General features: G+C 30.5%; 1 protein-coding gene across 1 annotated transcript in view; it reads right to left on the reverse strand.

Moving 5' to 3' along the window:
- Positions 1-17,677, reverse strand: part of LOC116776062 (zinc finger protein rotund-like) — an 88,134-nt gene that overhangs the window by 44,389 nt on the left and 26,068 nt on the right. Inside the window, 3 exon segments of the mRNA XM_061524384.1 lie at positions 2,502-2,579; positions 13,364-13,488; positions 13,815-13,911. Coding sequence (XP_061380368.1) covers positions 2,502-2,579; positions 13,364-13,488; positions 13,815-13,911 — 300 coding nt within the window.

Consider the following 17,677-nt stretch of genomic DNA (forward strand, 5'->3'; position numbering starts at 1 on the left):
CTTTACTTAAATAGTTCGTAATTTATGTGCTATTTAATATTTGTTTGTGGACGTTACGATCAAGGTTTTGCTTTAAAGTATCTAGTCTAGTTGTAGAGCCGATATATATGTACCTAAAACATGTGGCTCTATTAGTGCTACCGCAGATTTAATTGTTTAAGAAAAGATGTAGAATTTTCAATTAATTATTGAAGTGAAATAACTTTGAATACTCTACCGTCAACTTTGTATAAGATACTTATAATGAATCAATTCACAAATAATTTAGTTTATACAATTATAAGGATTACTAACTGTTAAACAAAAATATATCAAAACAAGCGAGTTAACAATAACTAAATGAGATAACAGCGGTACAGAGAACACGTAAACAAAAGCTCTATAGGCAAATGAAGTCGAACAAAGACAAAGGGCAGTCCGCTCGTAATACATTAAGGAACAGTCTCAATTAAGTGTGGCCGAGCGCCAAATCGACTGTTAATAATGAAACTTACTTTATGTGAATTATTGAATGCGAACAATTCTATTTGATTATTCGGAATGGAATATCTATTTTGTTATCACAATGCTCCTAACTAGAGCTTAAAACTGGCGTGTTCGTTTTTTATCCTGGTGAATTTCTTTAAACTAATTTATTTAAACATAATCTTATTCTTATTAATTCTGTAGGTTTTTACCTTAATGTATAATAAAAATATACTCATAAATGAATCATGATACTTTCTTACTTATTTAGCTAGGATTGTAAATGTTGTATAAGCCATTACAGTATGATGGAAGAGATAAAATAAATATAAAAAAAACAACACCCTGTATTTTTTATATGAAATGTATTAATAGTAAGCACGTTGTTATAAGTAATCATATTACGTTATACGTAAACAAACAATAAATCAGGAAACTATTCGGGTTTCAATGGGATATTACAAATTAATTTCAAAGATAGCGCCCTACACGGGACGCGAAATTAAATGTAAGTGATCACATCCGGAGTTTACGGTTAAATTATACCATGTAACCGTTAGTTTAAAATGAACCAAACTTGACCGGAAACGAAACAGATTAATAATTTTAAAATAATATTTATAAACTTCGATGAGAAGAATATGCCTTTGTATATTTACGTATAACTAAGTCCCGTGTGTATGATCCAGCAATAATATTTTACGACTCAATATAAATGCGTATAAAAGTGTTCGCACATTTATTATTATCATCGTTCGCAATAAACTGAAAGCTCCGAAACTTCATGGACTTTATAGTTTAAATTACTTCCAACTATGGCATAGATCGCGATATTCAAGGAAAAATACTTTTACAGAGTGTCGTAAAAGAAAAATAACTTGCGTCAACCTCCGGATTCCTTGCAGATTCTTTAGTACAGCGCCATCTATCGCAGTTAATAGCGAGTTTTGACGTAAACTGCCCTCGGTAACAAACAGTTATGTTTTGCAGACCCACAACCACAATTTAGGTTTATGTAGTGAACTTTTAAAAATGCTATCACATTTATATGTAGCGAGAGTTATTAATATGTACGATTTTCGTATTGTTTCCGTGTTAGGAATACGACAGTACGTTCTTAGTACACGTTATAGGCGTTGCATTCGTGATGATAGCTAATGCTGATAAACAAAAATGTCAAAAATCTTCCAGATGGGGCGGGCTCCTGCTTAGGACAGTTGCAAATGAGTGTTCTTTGTCATCTGACCCCACGTCATAAGTCCCCTGAGAACCGCTGACTTTTGAGATTTCACATTAGATTGTTTAATTGATGTTTTCAAATGTTTCAGTACGAGATGTAACGAAAATTCAGATACGAATAATATAAAGGCATCACGCTATAGAAACTGATTGATATTTCCCATGTACGAGCCATTTGTTCCGCAAACAATGTTTTCATCAAATACGAGTGCAGAGGTTGTTTGTAGAAAATATATTTATCTTATATTTTGTTTTCTTAATATATTTATTTAAACCGTCTATATTAAACATGAAGGAACAATTCAAACAGAATTTTCATTCATGTATACATCTTTCATCCAGCCCAAGATTTATATAATCATAGAAAAAAATAATTATACGGGTATTAAACTTTTAATATAACAAGTTTGTGTTTACATACTGAAGTCCAAAATAAATGATAGTCCTAGTGAAACTACAAGTTATGTATCTAATCTAGAGTAACTAATAAATACTGATACAATTAATTAACTGAGTGTACAAAAAAAAATATATATTCACTATTGTCTACAAAATTCTTATCATACGCTTCTATACAACATAAAAGTAGTCAAAAATCTGAATATCTATATATAAAAAAATTAAATAAAACTCAATTTAGATAAAAATTTGTGCGGAATCTAATATTGAAAGAGTCCGCTACGAAATGCTACATGCAACATTACAATGCCACGATTGCAATTTGCAATGCCATCATAATATGTGGTATGTACACTAGAGTCTACAACATGCAAGATGGCCACCACATCAATTCTCACCTCGTAGCCCTGTTTGATGGCCATAGCGCCACGTGGGCGCGACCACGCTCCATAATCCAGATCTTTTTGTTGGCAATGCTGTGACAAGAAAAATATTATGACATTACATAATAGAACCCATCGTGTGCACCCACATGATATTACGTCTGGATATGTCAGCCGTTCAAACTATCTGTATTATGTATACTGTGTGATAATACCTAGAAAGTTTTTAATCATATCAAATCTGCGAAACCAGTGTTTTATAAACAAGGTAAGAACTGAATCTGTAGAAGTATAATCCAAAGTCTACACAATAGCAATATTTCTCCATTATTAAAGATTTCTAATGCCACTACGTTATAGCTATTACATATATATGGGAAAAGCGATTTTATATCCATGACCCGGCTAACATATAAAATGTTAGCCCTAAACGTTTCCCGTTCCTCTCCATCGCGCTGGGTGTGAGAGGGATGCAGCATCACGTGTGACGCACATCTGAAGACGTGTGTGTTAGTGAGACGCGAAGAAAACGAGGGTAGTGGAGATGATGGGGAAATTTTATTATAATTGAAATATTATATTGAAATAAATTCATTTTGTCACTATGTCGCGGAGTTTTGTATAGTTTTATATAAGATTTGATGTAATGTATGAATGAAGTTGCTTTAAATTAATTTCTGCATATAGGTGTTATCATGTACAAATATTTTAATTGCTCCTAAATGAAACGTATTTAAGGATATCATTACACTTATATTTTTTTATGAATATAATAAAAATTAATAATAAAAATTCAATAACGGCTCCATTCCTTCCTTGTTCCCAAGAAAAACCCGCGACACGAGTATTTTTCTTAAGTTATCCATGTGTGAGTTTTAGATGTGTTTTGTATGTGTGTGTGGGTAGTAAAATATTATGCTGTCGGGTCTTGAAATAACATTGTATAGATAATCAATAACAGAGCCTTTTTATGTTAGATCCAGCCTTTGGGGCAGGTTAGGTATGATCTTGGAAAGTAACAACCAAAATAGCTATTCAAACTCACAACATCTTCCACTTATTGTGACTGAATTAAATGTGACTAATATATCGTACTACCAATTCTTGAAAATTATGTAACAAAAAGTTTGTACGGTTGAAGAACTTATATTTTTGTATAATCGTATCAAGAACTTTTCTTCATTCAGTGTTTTTTTTTACATTTAACGTAATGGCAATAAAATTTACGTAAATCGCACCGATTATATTATATTACATTTTTATATACGTTTCGTAGTTTGCAGCGCAAAATCTTGTGCATCAGATTAAATTAAATATTGTATAGAGAGAGGAAAACTTTTGGAAAATATAAAGCTATGATTAAATGTCTCGGGACATTCTGAGTCGATTTGGGACGAACCATCATTTGTCACCGCTAACTGATCATCTATACGTCTGATAAGGCATGGAATACTAGACACATCCCCCGGCTTCTACCGACTTTATGTGGCTAGATAATAGTAATATGTGAATTTCACCCTTAAACATAACCTATTTTACAGCGCAGTTTCATAAAGAGCTGTAATTTTTTGTTTGTATTTATTTCCTTTATTTAATATAATTATAGCATATATAATATGTTGATATAATAGCGTACTCGGTTTCGCATTAAGGAGTGATTGATCTAACTTAAGCTGCTAACTATATATATTAAAATGTATATCTTCAGGCAAATGTTATATATTTTTATTATTATTTCTTTGAATAGATTTTTCAAATATAATATAGTAAGGAAAAAATTACCAAAAATCAACCTAACGTCTAAAGATTCTTGAGTGTATGTATGTATGTGTGCGTCAAATTTAATTCATTATATCTTGCACACAAACATACATAGCAATCAATGATATTAATATATTTGATCGATCGTCGTCAAAACAAGCGGCTCGGTGCAGTGTCGGAGGGCGGAGGGTAGTCTGATATTATAATTGTTTTGTATTATTGCACAATTAAATATTCTTTTATATGACATATTTTTGTTAAAAAAATATATATAATATATAATTATAAATAATTATTATCTCTATATATTTGTATTGGTTTTGTTGTAATTATTTTGAATGTATCATATATTTATTTATGAGAATTTATATCAAACCTAATACATTATGTGTGTATATTCTTGTTTTAATGTTCGTTAAAATTTAATAATGAAATTACTTCTTGTTAATTCTTCATATATTTATAAGTAAATAAAAATATTTAATAAATAAAATACTTTTTAGGTATTTACATATAACTCATACTTATATAAATGTTCGTTATTTGACACAGGTCCTGAAAAGATTCCTCGTTTAGTAATAAAAGATTTCACTTCAATTTGAATGCTAAGAAAAATATTTTTATTTGAACTAAATTTTATGTGACCTTAACAGAGATGTAACATTGTTTATTTGATTCACATTGTCTTTAAGATTGCTAAGTTTATTATAATAATAATTTTAATTAAATAGAAATATAGACGAAACTTGCGAAAGTTCATTACAACATTACTGGGTACACAGACATATTGTCTTGATTAAAAAATATATATTATACTATTTTAATTTAATATATAATTATTATGTTTTCCTCAAATCAAGTGTTATATAATGCATTTAGTCATGTATATTTTATTGTAAGAACAAAACCTTTAATATTATATCAAATAATGCGAACAAAGATGCGGTATCAGCTAGTAATATAAAGATGTTTGTCTTAACACGTGATTAGTTTAAATATGTATATAATTTAAAATTACATCAAATATATCATTTAAAAATTAGGAAGAATTCGTTCGTACGTCAATAAGTATCGGCAACAAGGTGCAAGATAATTGTTTGAAATCAAATGTAACAAAAATGTCGAAACTAAAATATATCACAGCATAATTCGGAATGTCGAATGAGATTTGCATTACGAGTTATATATATTAATTATATTAATTTTGAATAAAAAAATTATATTAGTAATTTCAAAAAATACGTTATATATATGTGAAGTCTGTTAAGACTTGAAATTTTTTAGATTTATTTTTTTTATTCCATAATTACGAAAAAATTAGAAAAAAAAATATAAACAAAATAAGATATCAATATCTAAAATAAGCAATTCTATTCCACAGTAACAAATTACTGTGATGACTCGTCAGCCGGCTCTCGGTCTAAGATGGATGGCGTGGGTGTGTCGCTGCGGCGTTTCGCTGAATTTGCCTTTATTTTTCTTTATTTTTCTTTATTTTTCTTTATTTCTTTGCTATAATATTATAGTTTACGGCTATGAATAACAATTTTAATTTATTTTACATATTTTATGTATGTTGTTTTTATTAAGGTAATCATTAATTTGTCACGCTAAAGATAGTATGATTTAAATGACTGACGATATAATGTCTTTCCAGGTGTTATGATACTCAATGGTCCTGTGAAGCCTTAAAATGTATTTTGGTAAACAAATCTATTATAAAGCATGAATATTTTTTTTATCAGACAATAGGAGACGTTAATTTTGATTATAACACAAACAGAATCCATGTTTTTTATTAGTAAATAATTTTAATTGCCGAAAATCAGTTAAGTATATAAGTATATAACCATCACAGGTCCCTAACTGCAACAGTAACTTTAGTACAACACTAGTAATACCAATTGTAGGCTGTGTGTTACTAATAAGTGGATACATAGTACGTTTCATTGATAATAATTTTATTTAAATAAAAAATTTTATATGCATATATAATAATAAATAAAATTATCACAGCCTTATCTATTTCATATTTTAAATTTCTACGTAAGGTATATGAGGAAATTATTTTAATTGATTTATTTCTACGAAAAAATTTTAAGGGTAAAATAGAATGCTTATCTTTTTTTTTAAGAATGTAAAAGTATTTAAATATTTTTTTACAAAAATATTGCTAAATTATATATATTTTCTATGACATTACCTACAAGATATAGATTTCATTGTCTTAAAACTATAAGTTGAAAGGGAAATTTCATTGTGGACGTGATTCAAGAATTATTTAATGAATAGTCATCAATTTCATAGTTACCGTCAGAAGTTATAAAGGAAATAATATTCTTTAAGTCTTATAGGCTTACCACCAGAAGCTCTAACCCTTGACTGTTCAAGTATTTACACTCACAATGGATTAACGTGAGTCTTAAGTTTTTTTATAATAGATTTTTAATAACGAAATCCAACAAAGACGATGACAAATAGACGTGTAGCGGTTACTTCCATACAAGTTGTATGAGAAACAAATCGTGTAGGTCGTCCGTGAGGTTTTGATACTTGATAACAATACATAAAGTTGAAAATGATACTTTAATGAAATTAAAGAAGGATAACTAGTTCGTGTCTGCGGTTTTCTGTCTTGTGTGATATAATCAGATTGTAGAGTTTGATAATCCACATAAGAAACATTTTCCTAGTGCTTATAAAGATCACTTTAATAGTCACTTAATTATATAGATATATCGTAAAATATTTTTTTATATGGACCAAGTATATGAGAAATAAAAATTATACAGTAGTTTCAGAACTACGGACTGTCAATTAATTTATATGAATATATCAAAACTGCTACGTCTGTCTATAGGTAAGTGGTATAACTATTTACCCCTGGTCCGCTCACCCCCTTCCAAATAACGAAGGATTTACGATCCCAATAATAACTATCAGTGCATTATTGTGACATCATAATATTGTATCGACACTTTATTTATTGTATTTTATCAATGTCATTTTTTATAATTATCGACTAACCTTTTTATTTATTGTTCGTTTTTTGACTTAACTATTTTTTTTTTTATTTCACATTATCTGTACACAGTTTGACATTAAAGTAAAAAAATGAACGACTCAATAAATACTTTTTTTTAAATATATATTTTTATATTTAAATTTCGAATTCAATCTGAACACTTGGTTCTCGGGCAAGCGGATTCTGAAACTTGGCATATACAATATATAAATTATAGCTGGAGAATATGAGCGAGGAATACTATTCCCACAGTTGCCATCTGAATCAAACTAGAAGCCATAGCTTTTACTGTCCAAATCCCCAGGAGAAGAAACTCTGTCTGAACAGTAAAGGTGACTTTTTATATGAGGCCTGGGAAATGTTGGACAGATGGACATCGTGTCTATGAGACCTACTTTTATATAATATAATGGCTGCATTTTTACATTTTTATACCGTGAAAAAAGTTTTATTTTAAATTAGGAATATCACAGACTATAATACAGATTTAGGATTTTATATGAAATAATTTTTCAAATATTTTTTTTATTTGGAATTAAAAACTTTTTCTATATTATCTGAATACTGGATATTTTTTTGCTAATAAATATATTATTTTAAAATGAAGAAACATATACGAACAATAAGATATAAAATGAAGCCACTTTCAACATTTATTAGAAGTCGATCAACAGTTGTCACATTTACTAAGAAAAACATATTCAGTGAAATAAAAAAGAAAATTGAAATGAATGAATCGAACCAAATAAATGTAACAATAACAAAACGTATTATCGTTTACAATAAACAAGGAAATTATCCGAACGCTAGGGTGTTCACGATTAATCCGCCAAATTAGACATGTCCCGGCTAAAATCGATTAGGGGCCGAAACTCACGGGCAATTCGCAACGACTCCGCGTCCCGGCAAGATAAACATGCCAGGCTTTTTTTTTTCGTTACAGCAAAGACATTAACCAAGGATGCGTTTAGGGTGACCATCGTGCTCGCGGCTCGCGGGACATTAATTATTTATAATTATCCCGTCTCGATGTACTAATTGAGCTAAATTGTATTTACAAAAACTAAACAGTTTCAAATACAATAGATATAGAAAATGAAATGCAATTAAATCTGACCACGAGCTATTTTTGAATATTTATAAGTAATTAATAATTTAGGTCCAGCCAGTTGTGATTATATAATAATTGATTTGTACAGCATCTCTATAATAGACCAATTAACGCTTGGTTGGAGGTGATCTTATATTTTAACTAGCTTCCAACGTTCAGGATTGAGGTCTCGTGTTGTTTAGACAACATAGTCATCCACACCCTACTCTGGATGTCATTAGACCGCGAGAGGGGGTCATTACTGCGATGAGTAGACCGTCCATTAATCTTCCTGGACCGGTCTCTCGCCTGTCAAAATTGTGGCCACCGTCCTCCCATAGATATGTTATAGTAACCATTGTTCCTAATTCGGCTCTCGTTTCACCAGAATAGAGATCGTTGTAATATTATTAATATTAATATCGCTAATGACTTCTTTGTGTGTGATTAGTTTTGCTAGACTTTTCTATTTCAACGGTTTTCCTATTAGTTTGTAATTAGCCTTATTGCTACCGTATTTAAGAGGTGTTGAACACGAATGTTTTATAATATTTTTTTGTTTACCAACTGTTCAGTTTTATTTTCACATTATACATATAATATACAATCCGTTGCACCGTTTACGTCTATAGTCAAAAGCTTAGTGAATTGTAATTTTTTTAACCATAACCTGGTATCCATTGTATTAAATAAGATTAATATATTAAAAGAGTTACAATAGTACCGCTAAAGGCAAATCGCTCACGGTCGTAAAAAACTCGGCTAGGCGTGAGTATTCAAAATAACTGTACACCTGGATTGGATGTTGTAATTAGTTAAGAAGATAAGACTGTATCTAATCAGGCGTTCCACAGACAATGGAACCACCCTTTTACCTAATACATTGCTCGTTCATATCACAATATAATACAGCAGTTAGTTAGGAAAAACGCAATGTATAACAATTAGGGTGATATCCCACAATTGACTGTAATAAATGATTTGGCAATACGTCTTATACATATAACTGAATAATTCAATTTGACGTACAGTAATTAAGACGTTGGAGATTTGACAGTCGGTTAAACGGCTTTGTTGGCTTAAAGAGAATTCATACGGTTCAACGAAGTCGATGTTTCACTGTGAGAAAAATTATATTGTATAGACGGATTAATGATTTAGATACAATTAAAAATCTATTTACATATATATATATAATAAGTAGAATAACGATATTTTCGGTTTTTATTAATTTTATATATATAAAAAATATATAATCAACAATATGTTTGAATATAGCTTTCTAAGTATTTTTTGTGCGACCCTTTGGCAGTGAGCTTTTTTTTTTTTTCATTATCGCGAAGCAGTCATCAAAACGTCGTTAACACGGTCCAGAACAATGTATATATTGGCAATTTTTTTCTCGTAACTCAAAAACTCTCTTATAATATTTTTATTGTGTTTTGATGAATCAATGCGGTATTGTATTAGTATATATATTTTTTTTGTTAACATTTCATTATGTGTGAAAATGTCGTCCATTGTCAGACGCCGGTGTCATGTCTGTGATATATGTATTGTGGGACATTATTTTTTTCGCTGTCTTAATTTTTTTTTAAACTACTTGCTATTTGATTGAAATGAATTTGAAAAGAGAATTTCATTTTTTTTTAAATTTGATCAACTAGGTTTTTTAGTCATACGAAATGTTGAATGTATGAGAGATAAAAAATGATAAAGTGAAATTTAATTTATTATATTCAGTGCCACATATTTAGATGAAAGTCAGGACGATAGTATGTCTGGAAATATATTTGTTATTATTCTTATTATATATATATAAATATATAAACGAGTCGACGCTCTCACTGATAACAGGATAGCGTGGAGGTATGCACTTTCCTATTAATCGCGTGATCTATCACTGATAACGTGTTGGTTATTGTTTATATTAGTTAGTTCTGTATGTATGTGCCACTCATATCTCAAAAACTTGTTTTAATAGACGTTTCATACATATGCAGGTGTGGTGGTAAGGCGCGTGAAATAAAAAAAAACTAAGTGAAAAGAAGAATAACAGTAAAAAATTTGTAGTACATTCAGTAAAATTAAATAAAATATTTTTAGATTAAATAGAATAATAATAATGATGAGAACAGATTAAACAAATTTTAATCAAAAATAAGAACATATAATTAAAATCACCAATATTTTTGTTTCGTATGTGATGATATTTCACAAAAAAAATAATAATAATCGGAAGCAGTCAAATATAAACCTTATTAATTACATCCGTAAACATTAAAATTCATATGTAGGTTTTATTTGAAATTTTTTTTTAATATAAATATTCTTACATGTCAGTGTGAACGCGGTCTTAACGGGCGTGGAGATTTTAATTTAAAAACTCTTACAAGATTAGAAATTACTTAAAAATATAAATGTTAATATATTATAATTTATTGTGATGGCATTTCCTCGCATGTCTTTCGTTAACTTTTCCTTATTTTAATAATAAAAATATTTCTCACGATAGATTTATATGGTTATAAAGTATGTATGTATGTGCAAGTGTTACAAATGATCTCCGGAATTATATTTAAACTCTGTCATATGCAAAACTAGTACATGAGAACAATATTAAATAGTTTTAACCGACCTCGCGATATATTGCCAATAATTAATCAAAGTCTCCTGAACTATGTGATTGCCGAAAATCTGATCTAATGTATGTTTGTTAGAGTTCAAAATGTAAATGATCTATGATATATTTATCAAAGGAAAATAATCTTTATATTCATTGCAATAAGCATACGTTTTATATCCGTAATAGGGCTGTCCACAGAATTTGCATACATTTGCAGGCGCCCCGGGCGTCGATGGTATTGTATCGAGTGCTCTAAGAATGTCAGTATAATGATCCCATTCAGTGCCAACCCTTATTTCTTTGTCAAAATTATAAAGAAATGTGGTAATGATGCGTTCAGAATCGCTAAACAGGTTTTGTCTACTCGGTATACGGAGCACATCATCCATTTTCTTATTACAAATGATCTAGTTAGGGTCGGCGCGTATGCAAATCTGTGAGAAAAAAGTATGTGAGTAACGTTTTTTATTAAGCCTTATTAATTACCTTTCGCTGTACGAATTTCAGTTCGAGTTCCCATAGTAACTTTGAGATGGTACAGAAATAATATATGGTGGTATTTAAAGGACGGAAATTAATAAAAATATCCACATAACAGGAACGTATTCGGTTACTTTATTTTGTATCAAAATACATAAATATTCTTGACAGGTATTTAAGTCCAAAGGTCATTGCTTGATTATTTTATTTGAAAAAGCATAATATTATATCTTTATAATCTAAGCTGCTAGTCCTACGAGTTTAAATCAAAATTTTTTTGTCAAGAATTTTTTTCGGTAAAATTTTAATTTGTATGTGAATAAATAATTTTAATCGAAGCCAATTACCATACATTTGATATCATTGCATGCGTATTTAATTAATTTATTAAAAATCAATGTTTCTTGTTGCCAGATATCGCTGTTATATTATATATTATTTCGATTAAAGAGTGTGCTTATTAATTGACGTGTGAACAAAAACATATACATATATGTGTGTGTGCGTGTGTGTGTGTGTGTATTTTCAATATACAATACAATCTTAAGTTAAAAAATATATGTAATTTACATGATCACCGGAGTTTACAAATGTTGTGTAAGTTACATCACACGAATTAGCTTTAAGGTTTTTTATTTTAATTAATGAAACGTTATCAGCAGTCATGGCTTTTTGATAAGGTCAGGTTTAAAACTGTTTAAATGAGACTAATTTCATTTACGTATAGATAAAGGTTTGAGATATTAAAGTTAAGGCTACGTGTATATTGTATTATGTTATTAATATAATATTTTCGTGTGAAAGTCCTTTAACTATTGTTTCACTGTTTAATTAAATTTTTGTATTCGTAACAAGTTTTGTAGTGTTAATTTTATTGGTCGCTAGATTTGTACACCAATATTTATATATATATAGAAGTATGAAGACTACACTATATTCCGTTTAATTTTTAATACCAAGTTTAATTCAAAATTTTTAAATGAAAATTACAAGTAAATTGATATTGTTATCACTTAACAAATTTTTTAAGTGTCAGCCTGAAAATATTTTATATAATTATATTTATTACTGTTATGATGTAACTAAAAAAAAGCTAAATCTGAAATTGATTTAAATTATAATAGCCATATATAACTAAGTGGATAACTCGCTACCACAATGTTAAGCAATTTTGAGTGTAATTCAATGGAAAGTATAGATCCATATTAGGGAGCGCTTTTGCTTTTCACAGATCTATATAACAGTGAAATGATTAGTTCGTTGAATTTTGAGATGAAAAACACTTATATTATCCGTCTTAAAGTTTTTTCCGTACCATTATATACAATATCATAAAAAATTCACTTCTGTTCTATTCTAGTCATGATACTTTTTTTCTATTAAAAACATAATTCTCTATCTCCCTCTGATTCCACTTTTTTCTTCATAAGCTTAGTAACTTAGATACAGCAACCTTCACCCGTCTTCGTTAATTCGTAAACTAGGTAGGTAATTTGTGAATCTTTGCTAGTTCTAAAATTAACCCTAACACGTATTACTTAGTACTTATATTTAAATGAAGCCCAAATTCATAATGAATATCCCTATCGATGTATTAGCGAATTTTTAAGATGTTATTGTTAAAGAAATATTAAAATATGTAGTTGAATGTTTGATTTTTATCAAATAATATGATAAGCGAACCGCTCACGATAAGAAGCTCTTACGAAAGGCTGATATTATAGTATATTCTTATAAGAATATTTATAAGGTTATATCTCATACGTTGCAATAAGTAAATATGAATGACATGAACTGGTCATTCTCATTATAAAATTTTCACGGAATTTATTGAGGTGACTTCTTGTGTAGCTTGAGGTACCTAGGCGTTAGGGGATGTGAGATATGGTACTTACATCGACACTGCCGTTGTTCCATGGTGGAAGCGCATAATGGGAGTCGTGGTGACCACCTCCCATATGCTCAGCCATCACCGACATCCAGTGAACGAGGCCCTGCGCCCCGCCGCCGCCTGACGTTCCTAGGGATCAATCGTTTTTGGTTTATAGTCATTTAAATAAATGATTTGGCACAAAAAGATAAAGTCTTAGTGGAATAAAAGTAAATATGATTTATATATCTTTGAAACTTTCAGGCATTTTGTATTTTAATAGTACAAGTATAAGGTCTACTCTTCAAGTTACCTATGGTTTAGAAGATTTTGGTTTTGTAATAATAAAAAAAAATTCAAGAAGACATCAGAAACAATTTACTTCTGATAAATTCAAAATAAAGTTATTAAAAGGTAGTTCTTCCTAAATATGTGAAGTACCCTGGGCGCATCGATGTTATTTTATTTCCACTAACCAGTAGGCACGGCGGCGGGCTGCGGTGCTGGCTGTTCCTGGCCCCCTCCCCCGGTCACCCCCCCGCCACTCCACACGAACGCTGATGAAGCGCCAGCCTTCTGGAACAAGAGCCCGTGATGAGGGATCTCACAATGGTATTATCATGAAGAAAACATGATGGCATAAAAGAGTTTTATTTGAATAAAGAAGAATTCAGTTGTCTTCATGGGAGCTGGAATTATTAAGAATCTTTGAATTCTTTGTTTGATACAAAAGCAGTACAAATATCTGTCACGACAGGGAATCGATCGGCGGACGGTGAATGTGACGAGAGCTTACTTTAACGTACACTCACGAGCTGCAAGCTTCCGTTGTTTCTCGCAAGACATTTCTAATAGGAATCAGATAGGAATTCCTATAAGTTTCGTTGATGTAACGATATCTAAGATTTTCCTGTGTAGTTATTTAAATGCAATACTCAATAATATACTGTAATATGTTACTGTAAAGGAACGTCGTTATGTATTTATAAAATAATATAAGAAAAACTCGTAGTACCCGAGTAACTTAAGTAATTTAATTAGTAAGTAATTAATGTAATAAAATTTAATCTTGCCGTCTAATAATATCATCTGAAACTAATTAAATTATATATTTTGCTAATAATATGAAACATGACGCAAGATAGTCCAAGTGTATTTTTATAAATTTTCAAATTAAACAGAAAAAAAAACGTTATATAAATAAAGTTAATTAAAGTATATGCTATACAATTATATTTGCAAATATAACAGCCAATTAAGGTTATATGGAAAACCATTAACACTTGTTCTCGATTCAATATGTTAATTCGTAATTGTATAACGGAGGGGCATTGAGTAACTATTATATGCTAAGTTCTTTTTTCACAACCGTTACCTCATCAGGGGAGTTGGTTATTCTGTCGGAGTTCTCATCATCAGGCAACTCAGATTCCAAGCCTAATGTATTACTGAACAGCATATTTCTTGAGTACAACGAGTAACAATCCGTGATGTTCCTCCTCCTCTTGCCGAGGGTGGCCAGGAAGCTTTTGTAAAGCTGGGACGGCAATAGGAAAGGCGATCTCGTGTTCTGGAAGCCATCCTTGAAAGCGAGGTTCTGGTTCCTGAATGGATTTGCGAAATCAAATTCTGGTAGGAACTCTTTTTTGATAAAGTCTGCCACTGGCTGTGATAGTGTGTTCTCTGTGTAGTCTAGGGCCGAGCTGGCCTCGTCGTTGGGATTGTTTTCGACGTCGCTCGCCTCTGAGTTACCGTCGCTGAATGCTGTCTCGTTATCATCTTTCTTATCATCATTGAAGTCATCGAATTCACGTTTAATTGGAAAATTCATTTGTTTCTTCATAAAAACGTTCGGACTGGTCAACGTCACGGACATTATTGGCACTAAATTCACTTACACAAATATATATCTCCACATAAACTTACACTAGCGTCTATAATAAAAATAAAAATATTTTTTTCTTTCGTTATTTTAAAATTATTTAGGTATTTTTAGGAACTATCGTTGGGTTGGGAGGCTGGGCCGCTGTAACAAAGTTATGATTGTTCTCTCGCTCTTATTTATTATTAACAATGAAATCAACGCAATCTTTAAAGATTTTTATTTGAATTGTTTATATTTATGTTCACCCGTTTCGTGCGTTTAAGTTTAATAATATTGGATTTACTCAATAAACCAAAGAAATCCAATAAGGATATCTCAATTAACTATAATCATATTTATTTGTCCATCAGTTTAAGACCGTGAACTATCCCGTGATGGACGCCATATAACTCAAGACATAATTCTATAGCTTCCAAAGACTTGAAAAGTTAGCGATAGTATTTTATGTCCTAAAATAAATGGCAGTAAAATTAAAATCGATTTCGGTGTATTCGTGTAACTGGGTCGTCGTTTCAGAACGCTCATATTTTTAACATTGAAATCTATAAAGTATATGCTATATAATATTTTTATTAACATAAACATAAATTCGTTTCTAAATTTATCTTTAAAGATATTTTTTATCTTTAATGCGAGTGAATGAGTCCTTTTAAAATTTATAAAACCTTTTTGTGTTCTAAGAAAATTTTCTTTATGACGTTAGCATTCATATCACTATTTAACTTTATAACTACGTATGAAACTGTATCTTATTACGATGGACATAAAGTATACAATGTAATGACGGTCGGTATAAAGGAGTCGGAAAATTTTTGATATATGATATTATAATAAAATGAATAATTGTTTTAATATAGATGAAATTTTTACATGCGGTTTAAAAACTACGTGTACTGTTATAAATTCCATCTTTAAATACTTTTAAAGAATATAATTTGAGAATTTAAATTCAGTAGAGTCATTGAAATAAAAAAAAAATATTATAACATTACACAATTTTCTGCAACCAGCCATATGAAGTCTGTAAGATAGTAAACAAAGAAAATTCGATTAATTTTAATATTATTCGTCACTAAATAAAAAAATATATAAATTAAGTGTGATTAGACATATAATATTTTCTTCAATAAATCTATTAGAAGATAATAATAATCAAAGAAGTAATTTAATATAATATTAACAAAGGGATGCATGTATTAGACGTTTTCAAACAACACGCCAACATTCGATTAACGCAATCTAACAAGATCACAAACACACACAGGCGCACTCATTAACAAACACATTTACATCACTAATACAAGCGACACGTGTCTCGAAGGAGGTTTGTTAAAACTTTTAATCTACAACTAATTATTTCTTCACGGTCTGTCCTCCTTTTGGCGCGAATCACAGTATTCTAATTCGTTTTTTAATTTCAAAATTCGAACGCGTTTTTATACGCCGCGAAACGGGTGAAGAACTTTTCAATAACAAACGGCCGTGGCCGATCGATTGACTATTTTAATGTGACATTTCTGAAGCGTTTCCCCAAAAAAACGTTATTATCATTAAATTTTTTGCTTGAAATTTTTTAGAGATCGTCTAGATGTCTTTACCGCGAGGTATTCGCTATGAAACTCTTCCCGAGAGGTTGCTGCAAGGAAAAGCATTTCAACAACACATGGAAGGTTTTCTTGGAGCGCGCGTGTGTGAGAGGCTCGTACAGCGTCATACGTGTCTGTGTATCCAGACTTGAGACGCGCTCTCTCAGTGTGCGTGTTTCCTCTGTGTGTGTATTTTATGACTCTGAGTGCATCCCTTTCGAACTGCATGCAATTTATATGTGTGTGCTTTATTTTTTTTCTAAACGGCGCGGTTCCGTGTGTACGCGGACGAAATTCTTGGTATGGGTGTACTGTTTTTTTGAGCTAATACAGGCCATTTTTTATTCTAACCCGAAGCGTTACGGTCGTTATTGGTTTGAATAAATTAAATGTATTTTTCAGTTTTATATCGCCGATATGAGAATCGCGGATAGAAAAGAAAATGTAAGAGGAATAAAAAAAATGCATGTATCGTACGTTTTCAGGTAGACACATTTTTCTTTAACCCATTTATAGAGGCTGTTGTATGTGTGTGTGAGCTTGCATTGGTGGATGGGGGAGTCTTAAAAGGGTTGAGGGGGGGGGGTGAACATATAAAAATGATAACGCATCGCAAGACGGCTGCTTTTATGGTTTTTCTTTATTTTTTAAAGGTTTTTTATTATTGAAGCAAAGAGTAATACGTCCGTTGAAAATGTATTTTCAGCTGTCTGGTAATATAAAACATTTTTAGTACCTTACCAACTTTTAAACGAAATAAATTTGGGATCAAGGACCTTTGAACATAGAGGAGGCGACATTTCATACCTGTGTTAGTTGAATAGTTATTTTTAATTTGCATGTCTCTTTACGGAATTAGAACTCCTTC

This window comes from Danaus plexippus, chromosome 24 (assembly GCF_018135715.1).
Source record: "Danaus plexippus chromosome 24, MEX_DaPlex, whole genome shotgun sequence".
Taxonomy (NCBI): Eukaryota; Metazoa; Arthropoda; class Insecta; order Lepidoptera; family Nymphalidae; genus Danaus; species Danaus plexippus.